We start from the raw sequence: 25,863 nt of genomic DNA, 5'->3' as shown, positions 1-25,863 counted from the left end.
ATCTCTTCACCGCCATGATCAGTTCTCTAAGAAACTGCGTTCCTCAGACGATGTGAGGAGACGATGAGGCAGCTTCAGGGTCTTGGGCAGTTGCCCGTGGAAAAGCCAAGAATATTATCCTCTTTGGGGCTATTATATCATCCAGGCGGCCAACTCATATAATCCTCTAAATCAGATATCAAGAGGAAACTTGGACATAAATGAGTGCGGGCAAATGGGCCGTTTGGGGAGCAAAGCAGTTCTTGTTCATCGACAAAGTTAATAGTACCCATGAAATCATGGTTTTGCCTTTTTGGTTTAGTGGCAGGATGATACTGAAACGGAGGAGTCTGAAGAGCACTTCTGTGGCTCTCCAGTCTAAATCATAAGTATTTGAAAGACTACATAGTATTTTTTTTGCTTAAGCACATTCATTTTGCTGTATTATTACAGAGAGAGACGTTTCAGCTTTAAGACTACGTATATCCAATAAAGAGAAATGTTACAAAAGATACTGCTGTTAAATACATAGTGACAAAGGCAGAGACTTTTAATGATAATGTAAACAAAACCAGGCCACTAATGCTGCTTTAACCTATATTTAACTTCAACTTCAGTGAGCAGAATGAGGTTCACCCGTTCTTTCACCAACTTTGGTCATCTAAACAAAAATGCCGTGAATACTTTTGATATATTAGTAAATGAGTCAATACATCTTAATGTGCTACTTTCACTAGCATTAATACAAATCAAGCCTCATCTCAGGTAGTACTTTTAGGTCATGAGCAGTTCCCTTCTCCTTCACTTTCACCTTTTTGACAGATTCTGTTTGATAATTTTTATTAAACTTTGTTTCTAGCTCATTTTTTTTTTCTGTTCGTATCTTGTCGTTTTGTTTTTGAAACTCACTGTGTAATGACCAACATTTTGGTTTTTGGGCTTTCCTCAGGATCAGTGGTACCGACTTGTGTGTGGGACATGTCCTCAGATATTTGTTACTTTCCTCACATGCTCACATATTTTACATCTTATTTTCAAAGACAGCATACTTATTGATTGAATCAATAACTGTCTGTAGCTAGCTGTAACTACAGTAGCAGCAGTTGTGTTTCCAGTTTAAATTTGAATATAACGTTTAGAAAGTCACTCCATACATGGACTTTGTGGAATAACTGGATTGAAGAAAGTAAATTAAGCTCCATATGGTCATCAGCAGGAGGCTGAAATAAACTGCACTGGAGTTGATAACCTGAAACAAAGCCAAAAGAAAGAGGACAAAAACAAAGCCAGTGACCTTCTCTATGCATGAAAGACAAATGGAGATAGGTCTTTAGCAATCCCATTCAGCCGTTGGGTTAGATGTGATTATTTTCTCATGTCAGCAACTCTGGGTCATGTGAGTGATGCACTTGCTACCTCAAAGCTGATCCACATGCAGTGCTCCATCTGCTCTTATGTGTCCCAACTTTTTCTTAAAAATTGGTTAAAAATAAATAAAAAAAAAAAGAAGAAATATTGAGGAAGTTCTTTCACCTTTTTGACGAACCTTCTGCATTCTAACTAATAAAAGTGGATCCAGCTTCTGAAAAACATTTTCCAGCGAAATAGCCAAATTTCTTTGAATCCTTGCATTTTGGGAACCATGGTCAAGTTAAATCATATACACAGAAATTTAAAATAATGACATAAACATACAAAAATGAAAGCAAAGCCTTTAATTTAGTTAAATCTTTTTTTTGTGATTAAACATTTTGGATCTTCAGGTTACTAAAAAGACACAGCTACTTGGTGCCTTTGTCCCACACTACTCTGCTTCCCTGAACCCTGAAGGTTAAATTAGTCACAATTCCTTGACAACAACCACCCACAACACTCTGATACAAAATCTGGGACAGATGCTCAGACAGAGAAAGGATGTCGTGCCAGAGGCTACTCTTGTGAGAGTCATTCAAGTCTCCTAGTAGACACATCCTAAAGAAAAAGAGTCGAGTACGCCTGACAGGAAAGCTCAGTGACTGGAATTAAAGCAGTACTGGGACACTGGGGTCTCGCTTTAAACTAGTCACGTTTTACTTAAAACTGTGTCATACAGGAGCTTTGCAGTGGTAAACAATAAGTGGTAACAAAGATAAAAAAATTTTTTAAAGTCATAGCTGTGTGCATTGAATTAAGGATTAAATTAGCACAGGTTGGCCCAGCCGTACCCATTCACTCATGAAATGGATCTGACACCTCTCCCATTCACAGCTGCTTGGTACGCAACATACTGAACCAATCACAACAGGGCGGGGGCGGGCTTTATGCAAGAACTCATACAGGAGCTTCCAAGGGCCACTGCAACCAAGGTAACTGCAGAATTGTTAAAACACTCAAGTTGTACTGAAAAATCATCAACAATAATTAGCTGGCATTACTACTCCACAGCACACCATTTCTGATAACTTTGTTGATACTAGTTTTGATTGTAGTTCTGCCTACGTCACATGCTTCGTTTCTCTGACTGATGGTATGTCTGTCCGATAGCGTCCAGAAGCAATATCTCCTGCATCTGTTGGTACTACCACCTGAAAATCACATTTGAATCCAGAACAACCAGACCGATTCTTTGAACTGAAGAGGAAAATAAGTAGGGTGGCTGGCCAGGCTACCACAATAATGGCTTGCTAATGAGAAAATTAATATATGTAATAACATTTGAACAGGTAATTCTTACCCCATTCTCATTGTGCTTCTCTGCGGTACTTCCACTTCTGCGACTTGTTTGATCCTGAGACTGCTGACTCCCTGTACAAAGACACGGCAGTAACCATCACAAACACATGTCTAACACACGGCATACATTATTCACACACAATTGTTTTCATACGGCTATGCCCAAACGACGTGGAATAGTGTTCCAGGGAAAACTGGAAAATACTTGCAGATCAGACATGTCCTACTGTTGAGCGTCAAATGCACTTTTTTCAGTTCGACAAAGGACTTTTAATTCTTAATGGCAAATGATTACATATCAAAACCATTCAACTGAAACTGTCTCAAAGAGAGAGAAAAAAAAAAAAAAAGGACTACACACCATTTTCAATTTTAAGCTGCTTAATCCGGTTTAAACTGTGTGGGACATTATGATATGCATCTACATGAATGTTTTCACTGCAACAAGAAAATGCAAGCATGTATACAGACCTAAGAGTTAATATGGCACAATAAACAGAGAACAGTTAATCTCCAAGTGACACCACTATTCGTCATCAACAACCCAGCCAGAAAAGGAGTAAGGAATGTCTTCAAATCTATAAAATCCACTGTTTACTCTTCAATTGTTTTCATGGAGACAGACAACAAAGAGAAGAAAATCTCTGCACTATACACACCTTGATCGCTGCCCTCAGTTGGTGAATCTTCATGGCGAAGGAAGAACTTGACTTCTTGTTTCCGAGGCCCCCACTTCTGTAGATGCTCATACATCATGTGCTCAAACGGTATGGCTCGTTCTTAAAGAAGAAACATCAAGAACAAGAAGGGAAAACAGAAAAGTTATGAATGTCAGTTAATGTCATAGGTGCAGAAAATTACCTACAAGTCTGAGGCAGATAATTTGGCACCACAATTCAGACAAATGGTTGGGTGTGTCCTGGCGTAAAGCCAGTCTTCCCTTTTCCTAACTTATGAGAAAAAGTTTATCAAACAGTAGGAAATCTTATTCAAGCCAAGTAAGTGTAATAATATTCCAGGAATAAAATGTCAGGGTTTCCCATCATCTGCTTTCTCAAAAAGCTCCATAAATTATCCATTTATGTAATGATGCGTGTGGATAATTTCCTAATGCAGGATTAAATCAAGTTATGACATCCACAAGAAGAGTCTGCAAAATCAGTAGATAACTATGTCAAGGATCTAAGCCCTGCGTGTCATAAGAAAAGACAGTAGAAACAGAGACAAAGACAGAGATTTTGGGGGGACAGACAGTTGCATCATCAGCACTGTATTGCTGAACAGAGGAATGGGCCCCGAGTCAAAAAAAAAAAAAGAAAAAAAATGCTGATAACATCGGGTGTGTCAGCACAACAATGTGATGAGTGCAAACCGTTCGGACTGAGTGGAATCTGTTGTGACAGTGCTGTGGACTGCACAGGCATGTAACCCTTCCCTGACCTACGTAATAGCACTTGAAGGGAATCATCTGACTTTGGAACACATCTCTTTTTACTCTTTGTCATAATGTGTCATACAGACATATAAAAGATGCAAATAATGACATTTCTGTCCGACACACTGATAATGGGGCTTTAGATAACGTCACTTTTATGCCCTTCAAGGTAAGATGCTCTGTTTTTCCTCTACAACACAACAGAGACCTGGACGCTGCTCCCCAAATGAAGTGAAACACTCCCTGCGCGCAGCTTTGATCAACTGTAAACAGGCTTTATGACAAGCACAGCAAAGCTCCCTTACCGTTGCCTCTCCAGACCTCAGCCAGATGGCAGCCGCTCTCACCGGGCTCCTTGCAGAACTCAACGACATCCCGACATGTTGTCTCAGGTGTGATGGGTACCTCAGTCGCAGCTTGTTCCCCGTCACTGAGGTACACTGTCAATATCATCTAAAAAGGACGAATAAAGTAGTCAGGGGGAGCACAAATAACCAAATGAGAAAAACACAATACTACTAATGAAACATTATTAAAAGAATCCCAAAGCACATCCTTATCATCATTTGATGGTTACGGATGAAGCTAAACCCACCCGGTGACGTACAAAGCTCACTCTGCTGATGCTAGGTTTTGTTGTCGACCATCTGGGAGTGTTTAGTTTGAGCTGCTGATCCATACAAGCCTGTGCCTCCTGCGTTTCCGTTTACTATGATTTGGGCCTGACAGTGTGGTAAACAGTTTGGACTGAAAGGTTAAACACTGCAATGCATGCCCTCACATGCTTCTGTCTGCGCTTATATAACAACACTCGTGAAACTCCGGTGCCATCCCTAATAACTCGATATCTAATATTGTTCAAATCCCAAATATAATACACAATAAACAGATGTGGTTCTTCCAACTCGAAACCAATGCTTGTGCGAAAAGGTTCAGAGGGGTTTAAATGCTCCTCTTCAACATGAATTCAAACTATTCAAACCAATACCTGCAGCTCCTACAGACACCCAGGAGATTTAAACAAAGTGCTCAGTTTTATAGTACTGAGAACACATCCTTCAAGAAGTTTTCTTCTAATTTTTAATTTATTTTATTTAATAGGGACAATGCAGGTTTACATGTGATCACATTCACTCATTACAAACAAGCCAATGTGACTGATGTTCTGCATACAGAGATTATAGCTATTGCTAGTTTCCATCTCCTGTCCCTAGTTAGGCTTTTAGTAAAAGAAAACGAAAGAAAGGAGAAAAAGAATACAAAAATACATTCAATTTTCAATGTGAAAGCTCTATGATGTCAAAACAACAAGGTTTAGTGTGCTGCTGGATTTGAAGGAAGACTAAAGCTGAACTTCTGTGCTGTTCTGATGCTACAACCCTGTGAATTAAATTCAATTCAATTTTATTTATATAGCGTCTAATACAACAGATGTTGTCTCTAGACGCTTTCCAGAGATCCAGAACATGAACATAAACATAAATATAATTATAACTATAATATGAATGTAACCTGCATGTGGCAAGTACACAGTTTGAATTGTATTAGCAATTTGCAATTCAAGTGTGTGTATTTTAGTGCTAACATGGGCAAAGTGATCATAGCTGCTCGTTGGCAGCTACTAGGATCAACTCAATATTTTATTAATCCCAGAAGGGGAATTATGTTGTTGCAGTAAATTGAAAATAAATACATAGAAAAAAAACTTTTGGAAAATTGGAAGTGTAGCAGAGAGAGCTGCTTGTTTACTGCACCATTAACACAGGAAAACACAGGCGGTTGGTGACTGAAAGATGATTGCAACAAATGAACAGATAATGAGCATCTTCAACACCAAACAGCAATCCTGTTATAAGATTTGTTGTCACACCTTTAATTTCTGGATGTGATTCTGGGTTGAACATAAATAGAGGAATTTGAGGTATTGAGGCCATTTACCAGAGCTGTTGACTACTGTTGACATGCTGAAAACATTCAGTTGTGCACGTTTATTAGCCATTAGCTCTGTCCGTCTGCAAATTTCTATGAATTTGACCCCCCCAAAAAATATTTAAAAAAACAACAAACACTTCTCCCAAATCTGCTCTGAAAAAAAACCCAAACTTTTCTTTGTAAAAAAAAACTAACTACGATATTGCAATATTTTGATTGGATGAAAGCAAGGATACAGTAATTTTTTTTTTTTTAGAATTACACAAAATACTATGAGTATAATCAGCCTTTGATGCTGTGATTTTTTTTATTTCTGACCACCTACAGTCTCAGACAGCACTGTTGCCCACAAAACATTGGGAGAACCAATCCTAATTTATTTTCATGTGCTTTAAGGAACCAATGAAATTAAAAGCAAGTCTCTCTTCTAAATGAAACCCTGGGTCTCAATGAGATTTTACTTGTATAAATAAAGGTTAAAAAGTGCAACCTACTGTGGTTATGAAAAACTAGGTTGAGAAGACAGGAGAAACAAGGAGAAAGAGAAACTTTTTCGTTTCTTAAGATTACTCCTCTTTGTAACTTAAAAGAAAAAAAACTGTAACTGATCAGATTTATTAATCTTTGGACCCAAAGAACTTCTTCAAATCTTCAATATATTGAATATAATATATGCGCACAAAATAATTGTGTAATTGGGTTTGTGGGAGGTGAAAACATGAAATATGATAAATGTCGAGGCACATCTACACAATATTTTCCCTCTGAAGAGGCAGGCAGGATTTTATAATTTCCTCTGGCAGGGAGCACTCGAGGGGTTGAACAGCCTTCCTGTTTCATCCAACAGGTCTCACTTTAAGTGAACAGCAGGATGCGAGCAGTTCACAGAAGGAAATATACAAGAAATCAACGTGTCAATAAAAAAGAAAGCTCATCAGGGAAACTGAAAAAACAAAACTCAGCAGTTTCTGATTCATTAAACTGTTAACAGAAAAGCCAACCCTTCACTTCTACACAATGTGCTACCTTATCTATTTTGCTCTTTATTGTACTCGAGTAACACGGAAATCAATCTTAGCAAAATATTTTGAGGTCTGCCTCCTGGTTGGGTGACGCTCCATGTGGGAGGTTTATATACAGCTGACTGAGTCCCTTTGTTGCCCATCTTCTATCTGCCCTGCTTTTCTATCTCAGTAAAAAGGTCACTAGTGCCAGAAAACCTTAAAAAAAAAAACACAGAAAGAAAATTAAGTGTTTGACATTTGTGACCGTAAAGGGGGGGCCTTTTAATCATGTCATAAATTTGATTAGAAATAAATATAAGCTGTCACAAACCACTTTAATGCTTGTGTGGCAGAACTAATAAAATATGCAATGGTTTAATAATACCGTTGTGTCACGTGTCATATTTAATTGACATCTGTTTAATACCAGAGTTAGAACATATTCCTGTCGCTTCAACTGACCATTTCTTATAAAGAATAAATAAATAAAAAAAAAAAAAGACTATTTTATACATTTGTGATATTTTTGGAACTTCAATTCAAACTAGTGGGGTGGATAACTGAGCATACAGCTTGAAGGCAGTAATAATTACCATCACTGTCATTCATAATTTAGCTTTGGCCAGCTACCTATAGACTGAGATAAAGTGACTCATGCTTTGTAATGATGTAACCGGGTGATTCACTAACATTTTCACCAGCAGCTTGGGCAAAATAATATGATCAATTGCACTTGAGAACATTTGCCGCTTCACTCATGACTGTGAGACTCAGAAGATAACTGCACTATTGAAGGATGACAACTAAAAAAAAAAAATATATATATATATATATATATATATATATATATATATATATATATATATATAAAAATAGTGGCAAAACAAACATTCATCAAAGATTTTACAGTAGTTCTCCACCAATATTAATATCAACTTAAAACACAAAAACAGTAATAGCAGATGTTTTCAGGACCTGGTTTGCAAGAGCAATAATGGAAGAAAGACTCAAAATGGAAAAGTCTAAAGAAAGGATTGTCAGTGTGTTGCTGACTCGTATTTTTAATAGATTATAATTGTGCAAATGAGGAACTACTGGAACGCCAAGTGCATCATAATAAACTGCGACATCATCAAAAAATAAGATTAAGGGAATCCCAAACAATTCAAATAGTCCATAAACACTGGAAATCTGGATGCATATATGACTAATGTCTGTGATTTCACTACTGGAAGTAGTGTTCATTCTTATTTCCATGCATGTTTTACTATCTTTTACACATTGGAGGCATAATAAAATATAGACTCCCTCATAGCCTGCTCTCCGGTGGGATAATTTATTATAACGAAACATGCCAGCATGCTCAATATCCTTCAGTGGATGTCAAAACAAACAGTAAATTATGTCACACGACCAATAAGGAGTAACTTTGACCGTAATTTAAAAACATCACAAAAACCCACACTACTACAGTACACAGGAGACTGCACCCTCAAATATTTAAAAATTATTAAATCATGTGAATATACATTAGAATATTATCAGCACAGAAAAACTCCAGTGATCCTGGTGAGACCACTGAAGAAATACCAACCGCCCTCACTAAGTTGCGTTTGCCCATACTCTTGTTTCTCTTGACTGCCCTCCGTTTCCTCTTGATCTCTTTCTTTGGTGGCCGATGATGCTCCTTCGCCCAGATGGGGTTTTCCTTGGAGAGGCTAACAAGGCCATGTAACACTATAGTCACAAACCTCTTCATCATAACGCTGACACTTTTCCAATCATGAGACTACTGTAAGTTGTTAAGCCATCCCGAGCAGAGCTCTAAAACCGACAGTGATGCGTGCATTAGAAAAGTGCTGCAGAGGAGACTTGGGAAGTAGGGGGGGGGGGAGAAAACTAGCTGTATGTGCCGTTCCAAGGGGAGGGGGAAGAGAGAGTGAGACGGTGTAAAACAAATGGCGAAAAAGAAAGAGAGGGAGTCGCAGGGTGGTGGGGTTGCGAGAGGAGGGGCATGACAAGTGCTTCTTTGGGAAAAGTACGCCTGGGAGTTGCTGCTGATGAAAATAGTTCAGGCACATTTGTGGATGGCAAGCAGGTCAGGTTAGAATCATATAAAGACATGAAAAGGTTCAGCTGTATGTTGTTGTGACATGAGCGGTGTTTCAAATCAGCATCCTGAAAACTATAAAGATGCAATAAAATAATTTTAGAGATTAAATGACTGATCTTTAGGAGGTTAAAAGAACATGATCCATGTATCACAGATGACATGCATGTGTTGGGAATGGGAACGTTTGCTAACCTGATCTCTGACATGAGTCAGAAGCAAAAACGTACCAATTTAAATTAAAAAAAAAAAAAAAAAAAAAAAAAAAAAAAAACACAACTTCTTATTAGATTTTACATTTGAGATGTTGGAATAAATTATGGTTAAAGGTAAATTCACTAGCCAGTTTGAATAGTTAATAATGCTGTTTGTTTTTTTCTGTACACCGATAAAATAGATTTAAAATCAAACTAACAAATTCAGATCAACAGATAAGCAGTATCAAGAGGATTAAGAACTGCCCCCACTTTCACAGCAGTCCCATCATTTTCACAGGTCAGAACGCAATTGGAGAAATTAACAAATGCTAAAAATCAGCAATTTTTAATAGATGAATGGAAACATTTTGTAATCAAAAACTTGCTCCTGCTTCTTGTATACGTAATTTTTGTTTTCTTTTGTGGTGTACGAAGGCATGGAAATGAGGCATTGATGCTTGGTCACAGGTTACTAAAACATAGCCTCAAGTGGGAACAAATTTTTTACAACATTCCCAGTGGCCACTGATTAGTGGCTGAAAATGTGATAACTGAACTGGGGTCACATCTTCATAATGCATAGTCAAGAGATACAAAAACCTTTTCGCTTTATGTACCATGTTGCTTTACATCCAGCACAGGCTACATGTTGGTCTGATTTAATTTGGTGTTCTTTCAATCTTTAGATCACTTAGAATTGTATCCTTTGGTTAAGCAATATCATTATTTATAAAGAACAGGCTGGTTTCATAAAAAAAACTCATGTTGTACCTCAAATCTGATTTTGCCTCTCATGTCACTGAATGAATTTTGTTAAATTCATACAAATGATTTAAAAAGGGCATGCACAAGAAATGTCTGACTCCGTAACTATAAGTGCAATGTTTTCCTTATATGAAGCTGAAATTATTTAATGATTAAAATGTCTACAATTCAATCATCTTAACTGCTTTGTTGCAGATCGCTTTGCAGGAGGAAAAAAAAACAACTTTTTTTTTTCAAAAACTGTGTCACTAATTCTTATGACCATACTGGATACTGAAATAGTTACAAAAAAATATGCAATAAACTTGTCTTGCTGGTCCCGAAAACTAAAGCAAATATGATCATTTTACTCTGGATAACCACAGTGGCACCTTTTTTAGCTGGTTCCATATTAAACTTGAAAAAGATCTGTTGGCTGTAGGACAATTACACCTTTGATTATTACACTTTCACAGGGAAAGGTACTGTATTTGTTTTTGTCTTGAAAAGGCTAAAAGAAAACCCAACAGTGGAAAAAGTAACAGGAAGGTTCCAAAGGGTTTAAAAATTTAATCTGCAATTTATGCAAGTAATTTTGAGTGAAAGCTTACAAAAAGTGCATTGGAGGACAGCATTTAGAAAAGCTTTTTAATTATGTATATTTCCTTAGCCCATGAAAAACGTTCTACCAGCCTTAAACAAGTGCGACTTGTTAAATAAATCAATACCTGACTCTTTTCATCTGCTCATATTGAATAGTCCACCCAATTTGACCTAGGACATTTTTTTTCTCTTTCCATCCTTCTTTTTTTCCCCTAAATGATCAGCAATTTATAATATAACAATGCTTGGCTGATGTTTCTTTTTTTTTTTTTTTTTTTAAACATTTCAATCTACAAAAGTGGCAGAGTGAAAATAAGATACAATGTTTACTTTTTCTGTAAGTCACGCTCTGCCCAGTTCCACTGCATGAGATTAATGCCACTTGACAATTCACTCAGCTCAAAAGTTCCCCTTAACAACAGAGCATTAGTCGACGCAGTCACACAGACCTAGATCTACCAATATCTCATTGGCTGCTGGAGTCACGCGAGAACCAAGTGCCTCTCTGTCTCTGCTCGACTGGCTCCTTCACTTCATTGTGGTAGCCTGTCGCTGCCACAGGATACAACTGTCCACTGAGACTATAGTAGCAGTCAATCCTGAGGACTTGACAACTGCAGCAAATATAGTTACTTTGTACTACTAGAAAAGCCATGAGCCCCTCTGGGGTCATATTCTGGGTTGAAACAGACAAAGCACTTTTGTGATACTGTAATTTTAACTCATAAATATGCATTAGCTAAGACAACTGGCCAAGAGTCAATGACCCTTTATGATGTGACCTTAATGAGCTGTAGTGTAAATGTATCTTTCATTTGAGTACATATTCATCTCCCTGACAACCAAAAGGAATGCAAACCTTTCCCCCACAATTCATTACTGCATTGTCAACTAAAGATGACAAAAGAGGCCCCAAACAAAGAACTACTACTATAGAGTTGCCACTCAGGTATTCAGTTCTATACAGGACATGTCTAGAACAATAACTCCACAGAAAACCATAGACTGAAAATGTTAGCCTTAGCTGTACCTACTACTTTATAGCAATAAAATATTTGTCATTACTTTTTTCAAATGAGAATTTACTTTTAAATGAAAAGTAGAAGGTACTGTATGTACGTCACCTATTAACCCTGAGACACAATACTCTAACTCTACCTGTGTAATTTTAGAGGGGAAAGGATTACAAAGTTGGTAAAGCAAGTAAAATTATATTGTATTCATCATGTTAAAAGGGCATCAGAAATATAGCTATAAACAACAATCAAATATATCCAAAAGCATCTTCACTTGAGTGTACTTCTTGTATGTAAAGATTTAGTAATTGTAACTATCTCCATAAAAATAACAGTATGCTATGGATTTTGGAACACAATGCTACTGTAAAAAAAAAGGTCAAATTGTACTGTAATAAAAAGTTTGTATCACTTCTAGAGTAACTGGACTTGCAGCTTAAGTGTATTTTACCTGTCAAAGATTCAGAATGTTACAATCATCCTCATAGTTTCAGACACATTTATAATCCAGCATCTGTTGGGAAAACCTGTGCTCTGGCATTCACGTGGATTATTGTGACACTGGCAACCAACCGAAATGTGTTTGCAGACTAGTGCAAACACCACCCTCCCTCTAATATGCCACCATCAATCTCCGGTCATCTCCAGCAGTGGACTTGGCTTAGAAATGGTCGGAAGAATACACAACAAAGAGTCTGAGGCATTTCCCAGCTTCCAAACTCCCCAGATACGGATCTGATGGGAACTGGGGATATCTAGGAGAAGGAAGCCCACACCACAGAGACTCCACCTGCCTGCCAACCAGGATTTAAGGATCTGTTGAGTTCTAGCACCAGACACTCAGATGTTCCTTGTACATGCTTCGGTAGGTCAGAGCTGTTTTGACGGTATAAAATCAGAATCAGGTTTATTTGGCCAAGTCAGGTAAAACAAGACAGGGAATTTGACTCCGGTTGTTTCACTCACTGTACAGTAAATAGACAAATGACAGCTCTTATTAACATATATACAGTTTAAAAAAAATTGAAAGGTGCAGCAGTCTGAGGTAGACATGGTTATTGAAAGGTGCATTGTTACAACATATGATTGTGGTTATTATTATTATTATTGCACAGTAATTGATTACTCTGAGCCTCTATGAGTTTTTGAGAGTTCATCAGAGCATCTGCTCCAGCACCCAAATGAGACATGATGGATGCTTTTCTAAAACCTGTACAGGACATAAACTGAAAAAAGATGCCTTAGAATTTTGCTAGTTGATAAAAATAAAGGACCTTGTTTTTGTGAGAGAATATTTGTTTGCTTTAGTTTTCCAGGTGTGTGCATGTCTTCAGAATCAGGTTTATTTGGCCAAGTCAGGTCAAACAAGACAGGGAATTTGACTCGGTTATTTTCGCTCGCTGTACAGTAAATAGACAAATGGCAGCTCTTATTAACATACTTTTTTTTTTTTTTTTAAGTGAAAGGTGCAGGAGATAAACTGAAAAAAGATGCCTTAGAATTTTGCCAGTTGATAAAAATAAAGGACCTTGTTTTTGTGGGAGAATATTTGTTTGCTCTAGTTTTCCAGCAGGGTTTATACAGCAATCCTTATGTTAAATTTAATACCAATTTAATACCTTTTTCACTACCTTCCGATTTTTTTAAAAAACTGTCACAACATTAAGTGTTAATCACGGACCTTTTAACATTAATACAGATTTTGAACTATAGAACACTATACAGAACAGATTTATAGACTCATTGATGTTGACCAGATGTTTCACATTTATTTCACTTTGTGAATGACAATAAAATAGACTGCTTAAAATGTAAAAGGTAAAAAATAATACCAATTTAAAAAAAAAAAAACCTCTGAGAGTGAATTTAACACTTTTAATGGCCTTAAATTTGGCAATTTTCATTTATCACTTTTGAATACTTTTTAAAACCCCGCGGAAACCCTGTCCAGGTGTGTGCACGTCTTCAGAATCAGAATCAGGTTTATTGGCCAAGTCAGGTCAAACAAGACAGGGAATTTGACTGGGTTATTTTCGCTCACTGTACAGTAAATAGACAAATGCCAGCTCTTAACATATATACTTTTTTTTTTTTTAAGTGAAAGGTGCAGCAGTATGAGGTAACAGCATATGATTGTGGTTATTATTATTATAAAGATGACTTATCTGATATTAGGTGGGTGGTCATAATGTTATGACTCATCTTTTACTTGTATTTTACTATCAGTACCTTTATAGACAGAATGGTGCATTTCAGCCTTGTACACAAGTCTGATTTTTGCAAAAATTGGAACTCAAATGAATAATACTTCAGCCTTATTCAGTACATTTAGGATAGTATATTTTTATGCCAACAGAGCAGGGGTGGTGCACACTCACCGGCATCATATTGGCAGCTGTGGTGGATCAGAACGAGCTGACTGTGGAGTACCCAGCTCTGTTTGACTGCAGTCAACCACGACCCACCTTGTAGCTCTGCTGTCTCCAACGGGACTACCAACAGGGCCAAAGCACTCTGTGGATCAAAACGGGGAGAATTACTTCCAATACTGACACTTTCTCATTGGTGCGCCCTCGCCACCATAAGTTGGAGTGACATGCGGCTCAAACAGTGATTTAAATGTCTCAGGCGTGGCTGCTGCAGCTGCAAACACGCCGAGGCTTAGCCTTCACTAGCTCTGGAAGAGACGCAGAGGCTCGTCAAAAACAGATTAGATCTTATAAACGTATATAATTAAGCAGCTCACCGCTGTCAGAGACGTCCCATCGTTTGATGGACTGAAGCGAGGTTGCTGTCAGCCAGCCAGCTAGCGCTTTCACTGGGTGTTAGCTGCTCCCGGAGACGGCTAAAGGACGCTTTCCCCGCGGCTGTCGGTCCTTTAGCTTGCATAGAGGGCACGAGCTACGGCTGGGTTGTTTATCAAACTAATACAAACGAATAAAAGCCCCCAACCCCAAGCTTTACTTCGTCTATTTTCGATGCTAGCTCAGGAAAATACAAATATTTCCAATCCAGTTGTTGACGATGGGAGGGGCGGGGCTTAACCTGGAGGGGCGGGGCTTAACCGGGGAGGTTGTGTCGTCATCGGGTGTCACGTCAACGTCGATGACACACTACCAGTTATAATGTAATTCAATTAGAAGCTAAAGATATCTTACTATATTACGAAAAACAAAATTACAAAATTCAACACCTGGTCAACCTAATGATTCTTGTTGCTAAGTTTCACATTCATAAGACAAAATTCTCCAAATCCTGTCCAGTGGTGGACAGTAACGGAGTAAATTTACTTGAGTACTGTACATATCTAGAGGATACTTTACTTGAGTATTAGATTTCTTTGATACTTATTACTCTTACTTGAATACATTTCCAAGACAAATATTTTTACTTTTACTCGAGTAAATTTCTAGGAAGGCTGAAAAGTACTCGTTACTTTCAGGTCTGCTCTTTTTTCTTCTTCCCTAAAATCCTATTGGACACAAGCTGTTTTTGTCAAAGGAGGAGACCTATCACAGTGCACGCTCTTAAGCCTTAGTTCCCTTTAATGTTCATTTCAAAATGTATTTTGAGACAATACAATTGATTAATAACAAGAAATGTAATATCACTGTCAACCTCATAAAATAAATGTTTACTGATATCTGAATGTATTGCCTTCCTATTATTATTTAGTGTAATTGTTAATGTCACAAACTACTTGCAATTTATTGTAGTTTTTTTTGTGAAGAGAACAATTTTATATTTTTTGGACTATGATGATGCCTATGTATGTTTGTGTTTTATATTATTGAATGATGTCTGCCATTTATTTTAATGTTATTGTATTTTCTGGAATTGAAATAAAGTTTCATACAAAAAAATGACACTACCAGTCCTCAAAAAAAATTATTATTACAAACAAAGTAAGAGAAGTTACTTTCAAAATACTTGTTAAATATAAGATAAACATTGAAACATTCTGTTCTTTTTGTGGTAATGTGGATGAAACAATATCTCACTTATTATGGAATTGCACATATACACATATTCTCTGGATTGACCTTAATCATTTTATAAATGCTAAAGTTGATTCTTCCTTTAAATTGAGCATTCAACATGTACTATTTGGTGTATCAAAAAATGATATGACAAGCCCAGACAAAGTTTATTAGATCAACCTTCTCTTAATTATTGCTAAATATCATATTCACTGTACTAAATTTTCTAGCCAACGTCCAAATATAATTGTTCTCAAAGCTATATTGATATTATATTCAGACATTCTTAAACAGAGCATAAACCCCAAAGCGATTAAAACGAGAAGCTTACGTAAAAAATATAATATTTCCTGATTTTTTTTAAATGTATTTTTCCTCCTTAAACCTCAAGCCTTCTATTTTATTTTGATATATAATTTACTGTTCTTAATTTGTAACTGCATTTTATCCTGATGTACCTTTCCTGTATATATCTGTCAATAATAAAGAAAAAAAAGACACTACCAGTCCTACATGGCAAGCCGTTTTTTTTTTATTACTATTTTTGCGACAGAACAAATATATAATCACAAAATTATAAACATACTGTACATGATATTCACTGTCCTTTTTTAAATGACAACATATACAACAAGAGAACGTATCGCACATAAGAATAAGAAGAAACAAAAACAAAACAAAAAAAAGACAAACAAACATGTGGCTTACATCTAATGTACATTTGACCCTTAAATTGACCAATCACTTCTATTACATCAAGTGCCACATAATTAGTCTGACATCCCCTCTATTAATGTCAAAAACGAGCCCCAAACTTACTCTCTCCCATTACTCTGTAAGTGACCCCTTCAAACGTAGCCATTAGAGACATTAATTCAATCCATTCCTTAAAACTAAACATCGTAGATGACTTCCAGTGTCTCAAGAATATTATTCATCCTGTTGTAGTTGCCAAACATACTCATAATCTCTGTCTTCCAGTCAGAGTGATATTGTCTGGCAACAAACCCAAAATACACAGAGCTGGGGACTCAATGAGGTGTAATTTGAACACTTCATTTAAGAGGGTAACAACCCCTTCCCACAGGTGTTAATTTTTTTCACAAGAATATAACATACTGTATGTTCAAGACGTAACAGCTTCTTTTTCACATCTCCAGCAGGAGTCACTGTCCTTAAATTTTAGTTTGGCCATTTTACTGGGTTCTGTTAAGCAGTTTGTACTGAATAAGCAGAGACTGTATGGCAAGACGTTTTAACATTTAATGGCTAAGTTTGACTATCCGGAAATTAACATTGCAGATATCTACAACTGCATTTTGACTAATCGTAATTACATTGTGACTAGTCAAAACTTTCATTGAAGATATCTATAACGTCATTTTGACTAGTCAAAACTACAGTTAGAGATATCTGTAATTCAGTTTCGCCTGGTGAAAACTGAATAACAGATATCAGCAATGACGTCACTGAAAACGACATTCGACTCGTCACACATCCTAAATGACAATTGTCAATATCTGTAATTCAGTTTTGACTTGGCAGAATTGAATTGCAGATATCTGCAACACATATCCAGTCTAGGTGTTAAATATTATAACGGCTTGCCATATAGCACGTGTAGGATAATGAACTGTGTAACAGATGATGTGAGCAGATGATAATCGTGTCAACATTTTGTGTCGTAAAGGTTTAAATTAAAATTAGAATAACAAAAACAGAAAAAAAACCTTGTTAATGTTGTTTGCTTTGAATGATCTATGCAAATTTCCCCTCTGTGGGACTATTAAAGGATTATCTTATCTTATGACATCATCTTCCCGACTTTAACATCTGGCCTAGCACACGTGATAGATGTTACAGTTTTGGACACTCTTTTCAAATTTTTAGAAATTACGCAGTGACATATCTTTTAGCCTCCTGAATTTGTCAAATAAATTACAAAGAATGATAACAAAATAAAGCAACTTTATTTAAAATATCTTAAACTGGAATTAAAACTGACACAATAGGGAAATGTGTGACTGACTAAGTGATTTAAAAGCAATGTGTCAGTAAGCATGTGGAACTGGTATTTTGTTTAATATGCTTTTCTATAACGGGGTGGTGAGCTCTTGCAGTCTGCCTCTCAGGGTCGGCTCCAGCCTCCCTGCCAACCTAAACAGGAAGCAGCTATGGAAAATTGATAGATTTATGTGCTGTGGTTGGGGAAAAGACTTCAAATTAAACCAACACTCAGTGAAAAACCTTTTTTGTGGGGGGTCTCAGTAAAAGTGTCAATAAAAAAAAAACATTTTGGAGAGAAAATTCTTGAACAACAGCCTCTTACACAGTACCTGTGGTCAATTTCTGTTATTCTTTGCAACATCTTGTGATTTGTTGAACTTTTGTCTATAAAAACTAATGTTTAAACACTATTATGCGCTAGTTGTACACTATTTATGCTAACCTTAACAATTTGAAAGCTTTTTACAAATGGACACAACTGATAGAGCTTTCCAAATCCAAACGAGTTGCAGTGAAGGTGTGTGAGGAAGTTGAACAAGGGCAATATGGAAAACAAGGAGGAGACTGTTTAGGCAATTTGTGCTGTGAACTGTTTTGGGAAAATCACTAACATGGAAAAGCTGGGAGAGGTGACATAAGGAAATTAAATATATCAGGAATTTAGAACAAAATATTCACCAAGATATTTCTCCTCCTTACACTTTATAAAATACAGTAGTCACGCACCAATCAATTATTTATGGTCTTGTTTTGAAGCTTTTTAATATTATTTAATAATTGCAGAACTCTGTATATTTCAGATTTATCTGCTCTCCACAGAATAGATCTGCCCCTTCACGTTTGAACACCATCATACAATGACACTATGGTGACAGAGAAGTATTAAGGGGTAAAAACGGGACTTCACAGGAAAAGTTTTGAAATTCACCCTTTTGGAAAGAAACCTGAAAAGTAGACTGAGATTGAAATCAGTAGGTCTGTTGATGGAAGTGAGAACTTGAGCATCATTGCTGAAAATACACTGCTGACATCATGTGGCTCATATGGAGAACTGACATTTTTTGAAAGAGTATGACCATAAAGCATCTTTGTAAGTGTTTTGATGTTTTGATTAAACATATGACCACTAGAAATCTAGACTTCTGGAATCAAAATCAAGGCTGAAGCAGTGGTTGTGTCAACAGTATCCTTAACTAAAAGACAAAAGAGGCAGAAAAGAAGGAACTACAAACTACCAAAAAATTGCTTTAAATAACCACATAATCTTTAAATCACATAATTATACCCAGTATTTCACAATCATTGCATTGTCTTCTTACTTTATATTATAATAAACTTTATTTATATAGCACCTTTCCTAACAAAGTTACAAAGTGCTTCCCAAGAACAATAAAATACATCAAGATAAAAATACAGTGCATAGTGGATAAGAACATAAGACAGCAATAACCAAGTCTAAAATTAATAACAATATTCACACCACAATAAAAGCTTTTCTAAAAAGGAATGTTTTCAGTAAAGATTTAAAAGCAGTGGGGGATTTGGCTGACCTGATCTCAGCAGGTAAAGAGTTCCAAAGTTTGGGGGCCCGGACTGCAAAAGCTTTGGTCACAAGGGAATGATCAGAGGGCCACTACTTGCTGATCTGAGGGAGCGCCCTGGCAGGTGGGGAGTTAAAAGTTCTTTAAAATAACTAGGGGCTTGGTTGTTTAGGGCCTTGAAAGTCAGCAATAGAATTTTAAAATCAATGCAATATTGAACAGGAAGCCAGTGAAGGGATGACAGAATTGGAGTGATATGTTCAAATTTTCTTGAGGTAGTGATCAGACGAGCAGCGGCGTTTTGTACCAATTGAAGGCGGTGGATTTGATGATTGAGAAATACTGGTGTAAAGGGCGTTACTATAATCCAGGCGAGACAGAATAAAAGCATGGACAACTTTGTGGAGATTATCAGGAGATAAAAAGATTTGATTTTGGAAATCAGTTTCAGCTGGTAAAAACACGACTGGACAACTTTCTTAATTTGTTCATTAAAACAAAGACCGGAGTCAAATAAAACACCCAAATTCCTAGCAGTTGGTTTGATGTAGTGTGATATTACTCATTGTAAAGGTGCAATACATATAAATATTAAACATAGGTGGCCTTATGTTAAATAAACTAATTTCATGACGAGGTATTTGGCAGCACATCATGATTAAGAGCTTCAAAGCAAAAGGAAGAAATACATATTTATATATGCACAAACTATCCATTTACCATGCTTTCTTTTTCCTTTTTTTTTTTAAATTCCATCTTACTGATTTAGATTACTTTATTCAAAATTTTTTTTTTTTTTACATAAAATACCAATTCAAAAGCATTTGAATTTCAAGTCAAGAAAAACACCAAGTGTGTCAATACCTTTTAGGCACTGTAATTGTACATAAAAATAAAAAAAAAAATGCATAGAATACATTCAGTGCACAAACAAAACACAACCAGATTGAATTTTGTTCAGTGCACTCTGGGTAATGACATCTCCACAGTTCCCAGGATTCACAACACTGAAGCTGTTGTTGTTTTGCAAACTTATCAGGAGTCAATTCAAATAGATTTTGGGAGCTTCTGACCAAAACAACTTCCAAAATAACTCTGTACTCCTGGGGGGGCGATTTTCTCTAGACGATTCTTTAGGGACTGAACCTGTTTGGAGAAACAGTATGAGGAAAAAAACTCAAAAACAAAATCTGTTAAACATGTGATGAAGAGAAGGGAAGCTCACTGTAACAAAAGAGTCAGTCCCGGGAAGGAATTTGTACTCAAAGTTTGTTGAGATCTGTCTGCTTGGGGCCAGCACATGTAGGTGCAGGTGGTCTACTGAGATGAACGGAGGCTGATGGAACCCCAGCCTGCAGAAGAAAGAACATCAATGCTGGGATCAGTTTGGCTGAGAAAAAAATAAAAAATAAAAAGTAGGATAAGTGACTTGTGGGTGATATCACATCTGTAGATATTTGAACAATACAACAACTAATAAATGATGTTGTCTAGAATAAAAAAAGAATCTACAGGTGAACACACACAGGCTGGCTGTGTTCTGCCATTTCTGTTTCTATAAAGGAGCACACACTCCAAGCGTCTCCACTTACCTTATATCTTTCATATCAGCGATCCCTTGGTCACGGAGTACAGCTTCTCCCAGTTCAGCCATCCTTTCAACTATTGAACACATGGTTTGTTATTGCTGGCAAAGTTCTGATAAAAATATGATGCGTTCTTATCGGCAGAATTTTGAAAACTCAAGTTGGAGACCCGTTGAGGAAACCAACGTGACAGTAAACAATAAACTACTGCTTATATTCAGAAACATCACTAGCAAAGTTAACAGTAGCAGATGTTTACACTTTCTCAAGTGGTATAAAAGTGTACTATTAGTGTCATATTGTGAGGAAGGATGAAAATGGTTGCAGAGTATAATGTGCAGGGTTTGTGGTTTTAGCCACAGCTACAGCATAATAATAGCAGTAGTAGAAAGAAAAGGTATTGGTGTTGAGCCATTTTGTAACCCACCGAGGCTAATGTGTCTCCTGTTCAGTGAGCGGCAGCTGATAATATGCTGTCTGGGGATGACCAAGTAGTGGTGAGGAGCAGCAGGACAAACATCTCTGAAACACACCAGTTCTTCATTCTGTGAGGGAAAAAGTCAGACACACAACTGTATTTTGAACTTGACATAAAACCTGCTTGTGACCAACTCATTGAACATGATAAAGAACTGAAGGCAAAAAATCCCCACACTTCAATCTAATGGAACATTTGTGGATTATAGCAGAACAAGTTTAACCCACAGGGCCCCAAGACAATCTACCATCAACGTATCAGAACCAGATCCTACAGGTTACCTGCTGTTAATGTCTGAGACTGTGACATCATCAGATCAGGTGTTTCCAGGATACACACACATCACACTCAGCTTTGGCCATTTGTGCCTTCCCTGCTACAATTCAAACTGTCTAATAGTTTGGAAACTAATTGTATGATTTTAAAATCATGCAAATTATGTTCAAAGCAAAATCAAAAATGCTCCCTGACCCAATACAGAATTCAGGAGACTTGTTACAATCTTAGAGGTGTCTGCAATTTCACAGTACAAATAGCTAAAAAAGGTATGAAAAGGAGATGTGTCTCCATTACTGGAGTTAAGTTCTGGAATGATGCCAACATAAATTTAAAAACATTTCATTCTTTTTTTGTATTTAAGAAAATGGTTTGTAAAGCTTTTTTTGAAGCTTATAAGTGCAATTGATCATCTGTAAATGTTTCTTTGCTTTTATATTGTTTCTTTGCCTTTTGTTGTTTCTTTGCTTTTCTATTCTCTTTTTGGTTTTCTGGAGGTCGGTAGCCAAAAAAAGAAAGTTGATACTATAGGATAGGCTTTTATAAGCATTTTGCTTCAGCCTATGCCTTTTCAGTTATTGTTCAACACAGATTTTTGGTTTTGTATGAAATGTTAATGCTGTGCACAATGTTTTTTTTTGGTGTTGTTTTGTGTTGTCATGACTGAATAAACTTCATTCATTCATTCATTCATTCATTCATTCATTCATTTTTCTAACCATTTATTCTCAGTTTATATTCTAAGAATACAATTTTCCATTGGTGTTAATAAAGTATTATCTAGTTATTTTATAGGATTACAATAGGCTATTATTTAGTTTATATCAATGTATAGGCTATACACACACCAGCACACACTACATATAATAAGTACAAGTATACCTGTATATTTGGTTTGGATTATGTTCACACAAGTAGTTTTAACCTGAACTGAATTGAAATCACTTTCCAGGGGTCCTCATGAAAATGTTTGAGCTTTAAAGTCATTTTAGAGACAGCTGGAAGTTTTGGGTCTGATACTTAACTATTTTTATGAAAAATTCAGTTTATTATACATTTAAAAGACGCATCGACCTCCCTAAACTGATGAAATACACAAATTGTGGCTGATGAAATTGTGGCTGACCACCAAAACTAAAACAAATAAGTAACCAAACACATTGTTTACATTTTTTAACTCGACTTCTCGGACCAGAAGATTCCTGGTAGTTTCCTTTTTATCAAAGCGAGTTTTAACTACGACTGAACTATTTCACTTACCTGCTTGATGACTGTAGTTTCTTCGTCTTTGTCGTTTGCTATCAAGCAGAACATACAAGTGTCAACGAAATCATCGCCTAACTTGGACTTGTTTCCTGCCATGATGTTTGATCTGAGCCCGGAGTCCTGACAGCTGTCGAAGATCCTCTATTCCCCGAAGAGACTTTACTCTGCACTTTCGCTAAACACGCCGGGAATTCAAATTAGGGTTATCATGCAGGTTCTTTTATAAAAATCCTGAAGCATTTTGAGGGTAAAATGCTTCAGTTTAGGTCATTTATTAGGTGAGTTTTTACAATCTCCCAAAATGACGGAGAATGTGTGGCGATTACATTTTCCTGAAATTTTTTTTTTCCACAATATGTTTATTGTCATTTTTTTAGTTTTTCAGACATACATTACACATACATTACATAGACACACATACACTTAGCTTGCACCATTTTCAATTGAAATATAAATAATATATTGAATTAACCAATCAGGGAGGAAAAATAAAATAAATTAAATAAATAAATTAAACAGAAATTAAAAAAAAGGAAATTTCACAACATTTACAAGTTATTTTCAGGCAAATCTTGCACTTTCATCGGTCATAATGTTCATATATGGTTCCCAGAGTTCAGCAAAGTCCTTTCGTTTTCCTTTAGCAATGACATTTTCCTGAAATTATGCATTTTTTTAATGTATAAAATGACAGTTAACATACAAAAACACATTTTCAATACAAAAGCATTCTCCTTAAATGTTGAGTGCGTTCTCCCATGCTTGAATGCCTCCAGAACGACAATGTTGGGTTGAAAACTAATTTTAATCTACCGAGTAATGCATCTTTTATTATAGATCTTTGTGGAGGTGACGACTTCCCGTCAACTGCAGTGGGATGACTTTACTGGAACCTCATGATAATATATACAGTTTTTAAATGTGTTTCTCTCTCAGATACGTGGACCCGGAGAATTAGACGACGTACCTGCCAAGAATCTGTCCTCTCTGAATAGTAAAGCTGCAAAAATAAATAATATATATAAATAAACCAGATCCTGCTTCACTTCACTTCAGTTCTTCTTGTTATTTATAATTAAAGGTATTCCCTGAGATTTTTTTCAATGGGGTCTTATCTGTTCCAGTCATAATTAAAAATAATTTCAAGTGGACAATCAAACTATATATGCATAACAAGGAACGAGACAAAGCTGCAAAGTTGAAAGAGAAACAAGCCACATTTATTCATACAAAAAGGAAAACAATACAGTACACACATGATAAACAAATATATACATGTATATACAAAATAAAAACAAACTACCGTAGCTATATACAAATTATAAAAAAAACTATATACCTTTTATATACAAAACCTCCTTATTTCTTTTGTCCTTTCATCTTCTCCTTCCACGCTGCCACAGACTTGCAAGGCAAGGCAAGTTTATTTATATAGCACAATTCAACACAAGGTAATTCAAAGTGCTTTACATCGACATTAAAAGCGGCAAGACATAATTAGGCATTAAATAACAAATAAAATGAAATAAAATTATGAGAAAAGAAGGTAAAATAATAAAAAGCACAAAAAAGCACAAGTTGTTAAAAATAAGGGCAGTAGAGTACAGCAGGTAAGTATTTAATTTAGGAGTATGCTTCAGTAAACAGTAATGTTTTTAGGCCTGATTTAAAGGAGCTGACAGTTGTTCCACCGGTGAGGAGCAGAATAACTGAACGCTGCCTCACCTTGCTTGGTTCTGGTTCTTGGGAACCACAACAAACCAGATCCAGATGAACCTCAGGGGTCTGGGAGCTTCAAAGGAACTAACAGATCCAGCATGTATTTTGGTCCAAGACCATTCAATGCTTTGAAGCCAGAAGTAAGATTTTAAACTCTATCCTTTGACTCACTGGAAGCCAGTGTAGTGATTTCATGACCGGTGTAATATGGTCCAGTTTCCTGGTGTTTGTAAGGACTCTGGCGGCAGCGTTCTGGATCAGCTGCAGCTGCCTGATAGATTTCTTGTTCAGACCTGTAAAGATGCCATTGCAATAATCCAACCTACTGAAAATGAATGCATAAATAAGTTTTTCCATGTCTTGTTTAGACAGAATCCCTTTAATTCTAGCAATGTTTTTTAGGTGGTAATGGGCAGATTTAGTGATAAACTTTAGATGGCTGTTGAAGTTCAGGTCTGAGTCAATAATTACACCAAGATTTCTGGCTTGACTCGTAGCTGTCAATGACATGGAGCGAAGGTGAGCGCTGATCTTTTCCCTTTCATTTTTAGGGCCAAAAATGATCACCTCTGTATTTTCTGCATTTAGCTGGAGAAAATTCTGGCACATCCACTCATTGATTTGATGAAAAAAGTCACTCAATGAGAGTAGGGGACTGTAGTCATGTGGTGACACTGAAATATAGAGCTGTGTGTCATCAGCATAAGTATGGTAGGAAATGTTGTGATGTTCCATAATCTGAGCTAGGCGTAGCATATAGATGTTGAATAGAAGCGGTCCGAGAATGGACCCTTGAGGAACCCCACATGTGATCTTGGTTCTCTCAGACTCATGGTTTCCAATTGACACAAAAAAGGCCCTGTCTTGCAAGTAAGATTTGAACCATTGAAGCACAGTGCCGGTAAATCCCACCCACTTTTCCAGTCTGCTGAGTAGCATGTTATGATCAACCGTGTAAAATGCAGCACTGAGATCCAGTAATACCAGTTACAGAAGATTTGCCTGCATCATTATTCAGATGAATATTGTTTAAGACTTTGATGAGTACAGTCTCAGTGCTGTGGTGTGGCAGAAATCCAGACTGAAATGCGTTAAAAAGATTGTTTTGCATCCCTGACGCCCCGGTCTGACCTCACCCCTCATTGCAATATATAAATTACCAATTCTTATTCTAATAATTATTCTTGGCATTATCATGATATATTTTTTCATTTTCGTGTATTATTATATTAAGTTATGAAATCTCATGAGATGTTAAACTATAGTATTATTATATTG

The 25,863-nt window shown here is 36.5% G+C and overlaps 2 protein-coding genes across 5 annotated transcripts in view; both read right to left on the bottom strand.

Moving 5' to 3' along the window:
* Positions 1–14,759, bottom strand: part of ppp1r13bb (protein phosphatase 1, regulatory subunit 13Bb) — a 36,046-nt gene extending 21,287 nt beyond the window's left edge. For all 4 annotated transcript variants that reach the window (XM_061746291.1, XM_061746292.1, XM_061746294.1 and 1 more), the window contains exons 1-5: positions 14,479–14,759; positions 14,111–14,246; positions 4,432–4,579; positions 3,351–3,470; positions 2,693–2,763 (exon numbers count right to left, since the gene is read on the bottom strand). In XM_061746291.1, the coding sequence (XP_061602275.1) occupies positions 2,693–2,763; positions 3,351–3,470; positions 4,432–4,579; positions 14,111–14,119 (348 nt within the window). In that variant the 5' untranslated portion in view covers positions 14,120–14,246; positions 14,479–14,759. The remainder of the gene's footprint in view (positions 1–2,692; positions 2,764–3,350; positions 3,471–4,431; positions 4,580–14,110; positions 14,247–14,478) is intronic.
* A 5,204-nt stretch (positions 14,760–19,963) lies between these two features.
* Positions 19,964–22,978, bottom strand: LOC133464602 (adenosine 5'-monophosphoramidase HINT3-like). Its single transcript, XM_061746678.1, has 5 exons — positions 22,861–22,978; positions 21,274–21,391; positions 20,853–20,922; positions 20,486–20,612; positions 19,964–20,406 (listed from the first exon to the last, which is right to left on the bottom strand). The coding sequence occupies exons 1-5, from the start codon at positions 22,960–22,962 to the stop codon at positions 20,308–20,310; spliced, it is 516 nt and encodes a 171-aa protein (XP_061602662.1). The 5' UTR covers positions 22,963–22,978; the 3' UTR covers positions 19,964–20,307.
* Between the last annotated feature and the right edge of the window lie 2,885 nt (positions 22,979–25,863).

The sequence above is a fragment of the Cololabis saira genome, chromosome 18, assembly GCF_033807715.1.
Source record: "Cololabis saira isolate AMF1-May2022 chromosome 18, fColSai1.1, whole genome shotgun sequence".
NCBI lineage: Eukaryota > Metazoa > Chordata > Actinopteri > Beloniformes > Belonidae > Cololabis > Cololabis saira.
This window is presented reverse-complemented; position numbering and strand designations above follow the sequence as displayed.